General features: G+C 39.0%; 1 protein-coding gene across 1 annotated transcript; it reads left to right on the top strand.

The window, feature by feature from the left end:
* The first annotated feature begins 8,302 nt into the window (after positions 1-8,302).
* On the top strand, positions 8,303-9,844 carry LOC139146329 (piggyBac transposable element-derived protein 4-like). The gene has a single exon (XM_070717736.1). The coding sequence runs from the start codon at positions 8,303-8,305 to the stop codon at positions 9,842-9,844; it is 1,542 nt and encodes a 513-aa protein (XP_070573837.1).
* The last annotated feature ends 231 nt before the right edge of the window (positions 9,845-10,075 follow it).

Below are 10,075 nucleotides of genomic sequence, written 5' to 3'. Positions count from 1 at the left end.
CCAAAATCAGTAGATAAATAAATGTAAGAGTTGGATTGAAATGAAAAAGGAATTATTACACACATTTTGGTTATGAAATGAGATTTTTTACCAAAAACGCCTTTTATGGTGCTAATTTGCATATTCTCAACAATATCAAAAATTAATAAAAAGAGTTTCTCAAAATCATATATTAGATCCACACAACAAATATCAAATCAGTAAGTACTGCAGTTCTCAAGATAGTTGAGTGGACGGATGCCTCACAAACGGACATACATACATACATACATACATACATACATACATACTGACAGTGCACGCTGGACAGATACCCATCCCAATAGCTTCTATAGACTATATTAGTCTAGAGTAGCTAATAAACGAGAGTTAATTAAAGTAAACAAGACTTGCTTAAATCAAGATTTTCATCATAAAAAAACAGCATATCTATTAAGCTGGTTATCTTTTTATCAGTATTTTCATACTATTAACCAAGCACATCTTAACTTTCAAATTAACATTGTAAGTAACTTCTGTTGAATAAGTTGAGACTGTACGTACTCAGAGAAAGCACACTGAAGAGACAAATGTTTGAAACTTAAGAAGTTCAAGGTCATCAAAAGCATCATGTAACACTTTCATTGCACTGTTTACACAGATTGCATAATTGCTATAAATAGCACATGAGGAATCTTACAGCCCAGCTTTACCATAAAAACCCTATCACTTTGACCACTCTTTTAATTGACCACTCTATTTTTTTCCTCAAAAAGTAATTTTATTTTATCCTTACCAAGTCAACCATAAATGGAAATTAGAACTTTCTCTATCTCTATTTATTTGACCACCCTATCATGACAAACTATTTTGAGCAATTTCTTTTAGATAACATACAGGGCACAATAAATGACGGTTCAGAATATGTCAAAGTTTGGATTCAGGAAAGTTGCCTTTACATGTTTTAATCCTCCAAGATGGTAAGCATTTCACTATGAACTGTCAAAAAAGTTGAACTTTCTGATAATTCTACACGAAAATTATTTTGGCTTTGATGATTTCCTAATTAATTCAATTATTTAAAATCATATTAATTATTTTTTTCTGGGTGAATTGATAGGGTTTATACATGACAAGAATTACATACAATGTAAGTCAAATTTTGATCAAAAATGACCCCAAAAAAATCCTTAAAAATACAGATTTGCATAAAGCATCACAATTTGAACAAATCTAAGTTGGGTTGTCCTTAGGGACCTGTATACCAAATAACAGAGCTGTCTGACCAGCGGTTATGAAGTAGAAGATTTTTTACAAAAAAACGCCTTTTTTAGTATTAATTTGCCTATTTTCAACAATATCAAAAAAATTAAAAATAATAGTTTCTCAAAATCATATTTTTCATCTGCACAACAAATATCAAATCAGTAAGTACTGCGGTTCTCAAGATATTTGAGTGGACGGACGCCTCACAAACGGACATACATACATACATACATACATACATACAGACTGACGACGGACGCCAGACGGATACCCATCCCAATAGCTTCTATAGACTATATTCTATAGTAGCTAAAAAACACTTGTCTCAACTGGGTTGCAAGTCGACTTTGGAAGGAGAAGACTAAGAAAAACTACAAATAAACAAAATCATGCAAATAAATAGATATGAAATATATGGTTCACTCTACTTTTGTGACACCCCCCAGAAAAACTACAAATAAACAAAATCATGCAGATAAATAGAAACGAAATATATGGTTCACTCTATTTTTGTGACCCCCCCCCCTAAAAAGCTTCAATCTTGCTAATCTAATCAAAATATTGGCAACCGGTGGCCCTCTGGGTAAATGCTGCGAAAGATTCATTGTGCTTTAAAAAGCAAAGTTTTCAGTACTGAAGTATGAGTTGTAAAATGTCCTATTTGTTGTTGTTATAGTCCCCTGACAGCTTACGTGGTCCAAACATGTGAACATGGGGTGCATGAGTATCTGTAGATTGATCATCACCGCTCTTGGTTGGTGTCGGTTCCAATGGTTGCACAATATCTGGAGCACTGGAATAGCACGTAAAAGTTTGCAAAGTTCCATTTGCTGACACCAGTTTTCCTTTCTTATAATCATCTACTGCCCCATGACTTCCATACAGGAGGCTCTTGTTGTTGTGTCTGATATACAATAAAATCTCTTCTCTGGTGCAAATGTTGTAATTGCGAACCTAAACAAAAAAAGTGAAACAATTACTTGTTGCCAGCTTGTGACTAGATTCAGTATTTTTGACAAGACAACGACAAAGACAATCAAACCGTGAACACATATCCTTGACAAAATATTCCTACATTTTTCAGTAGCCAGAGTATCACATCAACTTGTACCTGAAATAAATTGAAACACTTTATCCAACACAAGTAAACTTGCCTTCTTTTTCAGTCCTTTCTTCTGCTTGTAGCTAAAACTGGACCTTCTCTTTTGATCAGTTAAAAATTCAGTTTTCAACTTTTTCTTGCCATACTTGCTGTTTCGTCCAACTTCCTGATAGGTAGTTTTCTTGATTGGAGTTTTCTCTGCAGACTGTAATAGGACAAAAAAATTACTGCTGTGTTGACAGGAAATTAAGTCTGACAAGATTGTTAGCTTTGGTTTGTGACAAAATAAACCATGCACTTCCATGACTACTCTGAAGAAAAACCACCTTGAAATGTTTATTGTTAGGCGTTCTGCTTGTTTGTAGTTGCTCACTTTCTTCATAAAGAGTTGAAATGTGGAATGTACATGTACAAAAGACGAGCAATTAACTCGTGCGGTAAAGAAAATACACTGTCTATGTTTGAGATGATAGAGATCGTATCGTGAGTTCATCGTACCGAGAACAGAAAAAATGCTAGCATCTCTCAACGTACAAAATGAAAGTCTTGACTGCGGGTTAAGATTTTGAGTCTTCGACGATCTAGGCTGACCGAAGAACGGTCTCACTCCTCAGGAAAATCGATGACGACAGTGGACAGATGAAATGTCTTGTACACGAAAAAATGCTAACATTAGAGATTATGAACAGTGAAATAACATTGGGTTTAATATATGGAAGTCGGAATGCCCGGTAAGAATAGAACACTTGGTTTTATCAAGCTGAATATCTCCGTTCGTTCGACACGACGAGCGAGCAGCTGCTTGGCAAACACATAACATCGCAAAACATGCCGTACACGTACCAACACCCGAGCTGCCTTGGCGATGAAAATGACAGGCCCGAGTTTGTTTACCGACGTTCAACTTCTTAACTAGGCCTAGTAGGTTGTTTAACGTCAAAAAATTGAAATGTTATTTACTGTTGATGGTTGATTCATGTCGACCAACTTCAGAGAACGACCCAGGCAAGAACGTGAACTTCGCTGATCATACAGGCGTGCTACTGATGACCTGACCCAATTTTAACTTCCGGTCACCTGATCTAAAACACTGCGTCCTTTGCGTTTGCAAGGCGATACAACTTCCATATTTGGCATGCAGTATCTGTAACCTTTCGAAGTCAGGTGACTAAAATATCTTTCTCGCTCAAGACCTCCATGACCCCTAACCTTTGCGTGGAAGACATGCCTATGTATGATAGTAACTGCACTGAATGACTACCTGCGAGATTGGTTATAAATTCAAAAGAACTGAAGCTAAATGTATCAGATTTTTCCATGCACCGAATAATTATTGTATCCTGACACATAAAAAGTGAATTTCTTTTTTCGTTTTGGCTTGTCAATGGCGATAAACCGTTTCTTAAAATGGGTTTACGTCAGCGGCGAGGTCTGTGGTTTGCCATGTTGACAACACCCGCGCATTCGAAAGCAAGGCTCCGCTTCTAATCAAATATGCAAATTCACTACCCAGTTTTTCAAGTGTATAGTTAAGGAAATATAGCATTTATGCATAATTAATGAGCTTTGTTATCTATGGTCAAGGATCAGCCCAAAAAATTCAAAAATACTTTCAACAAGTGATGATATGACATGATAACTTATGTGGTATGGTATCATAATCCTGGCATATTTTAGATATTAGAAAATAAAGCGTTATTAATAAGCTTTGTTGTCCGGGGTCAAGGGTCAACCCGAAAAATCCCTAAATATTTGCAACGAGTAACGGTCACGTGATAGCTCATGTGGTATGGTATCAGCACTCTGGCCTCTTTAGTTAAGGAGATATACCATTTATTTATAATTAATGACCTTTGTTGTCTGAGGTCAAGGGAGAGCCCAAAAAATCTGAAAATTGGCCCTTAACAATAGGGGCCTGGGGCCCAAGCCAAACGTGACCTTGAGCCCCTAATAAAGTACATACCTGATGAAAACAATATAATTTAGGTAACCACTCTCCTTGCCACTGTTTTCACGTAGATGTTGTTCGAGTGCATCATAATAAACCAATCCATATTGTTTTGTGAAAGAAACACCGGTAAAGTGCTCCAGTCTGTGGAAAGTAGCTCCCACTAAAGCATACTCATCCTTGATTTTATGGCCATCCTTATACGCCGTCAGTGTAACTGTTTCTGGATATTTCTTTATTTTACGGTCTAGCCTTCCTATACGAACAATGTCAGCTATTAACAGAACCAGGACATGAGGCATATTTGTTTGATGTTCCTCCCTAACATCCGTTTCCCATCACAGCAGGTAATCCTGTCAGGAAAAGCAAAAACATATTTTATGCAGTGACAGAGTTGTAACTGCCCATTGTGACCCCCCACGTACCTACTTGAGAATCCAAGTGTTCCAGCAGCAACTAATCTTTTGTACCAAAATAATATTTAACAAGCCGTGCATCGGCTACAGTCCCCACAATAATTTCTACAAGTTGATCAATGTCATGTATCTTTGATGCTAAGCCATAAAATATTATAATGAATCACAAAGAAAATTGGCATTCACATGTATCAATATCATAGAACACTGTTCTTTAAATACCAACTTTGAATACCGTCTGTTCATACATGTCTGAGTTATCGCTTTGGACAAGGGAATTTTTCAAACTAAAATGGCCACCTGGCAGAAATATGTATTGTGGCAAAAAGTGACATGCATATATCAGATAGATGTATGTCTTACAATACTGTCCTATATATAAATACCAACTTTGAATGCATTCTATTCACATGTACAACATGTCTGAATTTAAACAGAATCCTTCTTTTCTAGATTCCGTTAAATTCCAGACCCCACTCCTGGTGTGGCCAGGCATACAAAGGATTCAACATTCTGTACATTCAACCTCAAGGTTCTGCAGGAGCCTTAGAAATATTGATTAACTAGCAATCAGTTGTGCTTCTTAGTTTCTTTTGATGATTTCTTGGATATATTATGGTACGTATTTTATCATGCTCAAAGGTGACTGCCAGGCTTCCACGTGCTAGTTTTGGAGCATGCATGAGACTGTTCATCCATCCTGCAGTCCGAGGTAGATTGTAACGAGTCCGGAAGTGTTCGCCAAAGTTTTAACTTCATTTCCAGCACTCGATAGTTTTTAGATGTAACATTATGGACGTCATGCTTTATAAGTACGGTCAGTTAGCTACCGACACAAGTGGTTGGTTACTAACTTACCTTTACAACTTTTATGTGCCACCAATCAAGCCCTCAACTATCACTTTTCTTGTCTCTCTAGCATTGGTTCCTATTAACACACACAACTCTTAACACTGTACCTAAAACACGTGTGCAGATGTTGGCACATCAGTGTATCACTCGAGAACGCAAGTCGTATATTTGCATATGTTAATGAGATTTTCTTTCAAATGAGCGTCACTGCCACTACGCAGACGGAGACCGTTACGCCGCTTTTCCCGAGATCATAACTTCACAGGATAAGCTGTAAGACGGTAAGTTTGTCAATCGAAATTAACTCGCAAGATTTTCCTTCCATGAAAGCTATGCTGTTTGGGTATTTTTATGCACTATTTAGCGTGCTATTTCGAGAAATTGGAAAAATTGTGGTCGTTGATCGACCTGTACAACGTGATTTTAGGGTAAATTTAACACGCGTCATTTTCGTTCCTGACTGCAAGTTCCCGAAATAATAACATTTTTGAACAGATTTGTCACGTTTACAATTCGGTCAAAATATTTTTTTTCATCTCAAGACTTATTAATCATCTCTTTTGCCATTTCAAAATTGGTTGTGATTCCACGATTACACTGATTTGTTTACAACTTACGTAGCGTCGCGTCGTAGCGTGTACACAAGGAAGATTGATTCATTGACTCTAGTGAGGATTTCACTTTGACAGCTATGCTTGGGTTAATAACCGTTTGTAAAATATTAGTTGTATATGTTTCGTTATTTTGTGTTTGTGTGAGTATTCGTACTCTGTGGCAATGATCGCGAAATTGCTCAATCGTCAACCCGGAAGTAACTTATGTCCCATAGCGATCGTATGTCAAATATTTAGGTATTTTCAGCGGAGCTCTTCTTGGACAAGTCATATGTTGTATTTTTCTGAAGAAGTTGCCTTGATAATACTATAATGACTGTCCAGCCTTTCTGAAATGTTACAGAATGTAATTACATTGCATTTTATGTTATTTTTCCTTTAGGTGCTGCATGGTCAAGGGCATCGTACTGTGTACTGACTTGTTTCAGATTTATACAACTTTCAAATACAGTTGTCAGAAACAAGATCATCAATTTCCAGGCGCTGTTTTCTACAACTACACAGGTTTGAAAATAAAGTAAAATTTATTTAATCAAATACAAGTTGTATGCATAGATAACTATGCCTACCCACACAAATCGAAAGCATTGGCTTGAAAGGTTTTCAGTACCCACATACTAAACAGTGCCAGTAAACAACTGAATTGCTTGCTGTTGACAAACTATGCAAAGCAGCTTCTCAGTCTGAAGAAAATCTGCCCATATTGCTTATCAAACAACAGATAAGTACAATTATAGTAAAGAACAGACTGAAAAAAGTCAATGCTCCAAGTCTACCCCAACACTGTCAGCCCTACAAAAGACATGTCGGATATTTTGCTTGTCTTGCCAAAGACAGATATAAATTATTTGTCAAGGAAGTGCAAAGTAAGCAAAAGGAGTCTTTTGTACCCAACATTCCCCAACATCACTATCACATTTGATGTGCATAAAACATCACAAGACAAAGAAAATCACAGTTTGGAAAAAATAGCGTCAATGACACTGTCGCTCCCATATGGATGGTAACAAGAGTGTCGAGGGAGTGAGAAATTTGTGAGCAATGCTTGGTTTGTGTGCAGGTGCCTCATGAGTTCTACACCATGCAGCGGATCTGAGTCAGAAAAACTGTAGCAACTACACTATACTATAGGACGCTTGGTGAACCACTACTTAAAAGTGAGCTTCATCAGAGTGGTTTGACTGGGATGTTTGTGTTAGGTGATAGGGTAATGTACATTGAGAGTTGGAGTTCCACCCAGAATTTATGTAGCTTGTAGTTCATTGATGAAAATTATGTCTACAATTGGAAATGATTATTATTTGACTTTATGGTGATGATGATGGGAAAATCTGGTCCAAAACCAACAGACGGACTATGCACATATCCTCATCTAGGTCAACCATGCCTGGGATTGTGGTGTTGTGTATGGGTTAGGTTGGGACTAAAAATGTTGGCAAAAATAAATGGATGACCCAGCAATTAGTCAGTAGCTGGATGGTTGGTTAAGTGAAGTGTGTGGAAGTTGGTCAAGTTTTTGACATGGACAGACATATATACATGCATTGTACACACATAAAGAAATAGAGAAAATTTGAGAATATAGTATTTAATGAAAAATATAGTTGACAATGACAGAAATGAAATTTATATCTCTTCACCAAACGGTGATCAGTAAGTTATCGATCACTTAAAAAGAAAATAAAATGAAAATTTTCAAATTAAGTAGGGTGTAAATAAATAGTTTAAAAGTCAGAAAAAAATAATTTTCAAACTTAACACAATATTCTGCACTAAGTGGTATGACCTAGCTCTCACTGTAACTTTTATGTGTAACTTTAACCCTTTGCAGTCCAGAGCGCCCTCAAACGCCCTATGGGGGTGCGGCCAAAGCGCCCGAACATTCCACACTTCCGGGTTGATTTGAAAATGCGGGAAACGTAACGGTTTTCCGTGAGATACGTATCATCAGTTTCTGGTGACGTACTAAGCAAATGTGAGGCTATATTTTCCCGCTCATAAATATTCAGGTTGCCATTAAAAGATTTTGAATAAAATCGATCTGTGTTTCCTGGGACGCGTCGTCAAGTTGAATTTTAAATTCTTGTTTACGTCTTTCCGTGGCGTTTACCGTCTATGAAAAATCATGGATCCTGGTCGGGCAAATGCCGAAGTCATGAGAATTTTCATGGAAGACGACGATGAGGAGGAATTTTTAGGCTTCCCAGACGTAGAAACGGCGAGTGACATCGACGTAGGAGAAATTGATGCGGCACTACGGCAAGTACTGGAGTTTGAGGACGGCGAGCTACAACCGGAAGCGCCTGATAACTTGCGTGAGATTCCTTGGTCGGCCGATCTTGAAAATTTCGATCTTCCGAATTTTGTGGTCGCTGAATCTGGTCCAAATCATCGTTTAGGTGTCGGAGCTCAGCCGTTAGATTATTTTTTTCTGTTAATTCCGCCTTCTTTTCTTCAACTGGTTGTCGATGAGACCAACCGCTACGCAACTCAGAGTCAACGCATCAATGGCGCCGACCCGTACTGGTATGAGACGAAGGTAGATGAAATGCGGGCTTTCATCGCCGTGAATATTTTGATGGGAATCCACACCCTCCCAGACGTAAACGACTACTGGTCAACTGATGACAGATTGCAAGTACCGGGGATCGCAAAAGTACTGCCGAAGAACCGGTACAAGAAGCTGTCGCAGTATTTTCACATCAATAACAACGAACTCGATCTGCCCGCCGGTGACCCCAACCGTGATCGCATGTTCAAGGTTCGACCTCTCCTTGACCTGGTTCATTTTTCTTTTGCTGCTAGCTATGTGCCATTTCGTGAGCTGTCGATCGATGAGGCTATGGTCAAATTCAAAGGCCATAGCTACATGATCCAGTATATGCCAGCCAAGCCAGTCAAATGGGGTTTCAAGGTGTGGATGCTTGCTTGTCCCCGTACCGGATACTGCCTGAGTCTCGACCCCTACACCGGAAAGAAAGGCGGACAGGTAGCACAGAAGGGCCTTGGATACTCAGTCGTCTGGAATCTTTCAAGGATGTACCACAACATGGGGCATATTTTATTTTACGATAATTTTTTTAGTTCAGTTAGTCTCGCCCTAGATCTCCAGAAACAAGGTACCCTGTGCTGCAGTACTGTCCGCACAAACAGACTCGGGTTTCCAGAAGACCTCCGGAATGTGAAGTTGCGGGACAACGCAAGCGAAGCCCGGCAGTTTGGCAGACTGGTGACAACATCATGGCAAGACAAGCGCACAGTCAACATCTTGTCAACATCATCGCAGCCAGAAATAACAACAATCAGACGGAGAGGTGGTGATGTATCATGTCCGAAGAGTGTGATAGACTACAAGAAGTTCATGGGCGGAGTTGACCTTTCTGATCAACTCGCCACTTACTATCCACTCGGAGGCAAGCATTACAAATACTGGAAATATTTGTTTGGTTTATCATCAACAGAGCAATTTGTAATGCTTGGATCATGTACAAGATCGCCAACACACCACCTCCAAGGCATCGATATCGCCAAAAAGACTTCCGTCTTGATCTGTCAACTCAACTGGTGGCTGGTTTCACTGCTAGGAAAAGACCAGGCCCTCCAGCAGCACCAGTCCTACTTCCATCTTCGCTGGCTGCGGAAAACCTGCCTTGCCATGAGTGTGTGAGAATCGACACTGCCAGAGGAAAGAAGACCTGTGTCCTCTGTTCCAAACTTGGAAAGAAGACAGCCTCTGGCAGGGGTGTGCAAACATCATGGATGTGCTGTAAATGCAAGACAGCACTGTGTAAATTTGACTGTTTTGTCAAATTTCACGCCATCCAAATGTGAGGTCAACATCTCTCACACATGCCAAACGGCCCTTTTCAGGGCCACTAAACCCTCAAAAAAGAGAACT

This window comes from Ptychodera flava, chromosome 12 (assembly GCF_041260155.1).
Source record: "Ptychodera flava strain L36383 chromosome 12, AS_Pfla_20210202, whole genome shotgun sequence".
NCBI lineage: Eukaryota > Metazoa > Hemichordata > Enteropneusta > Ptychoderidae > Ptychodera > Ptychodera flava.
Note: the sequence above shows the minus strand (reverse complement) of the source record. Positions and strands in the feature narration are given on the sequence as shown.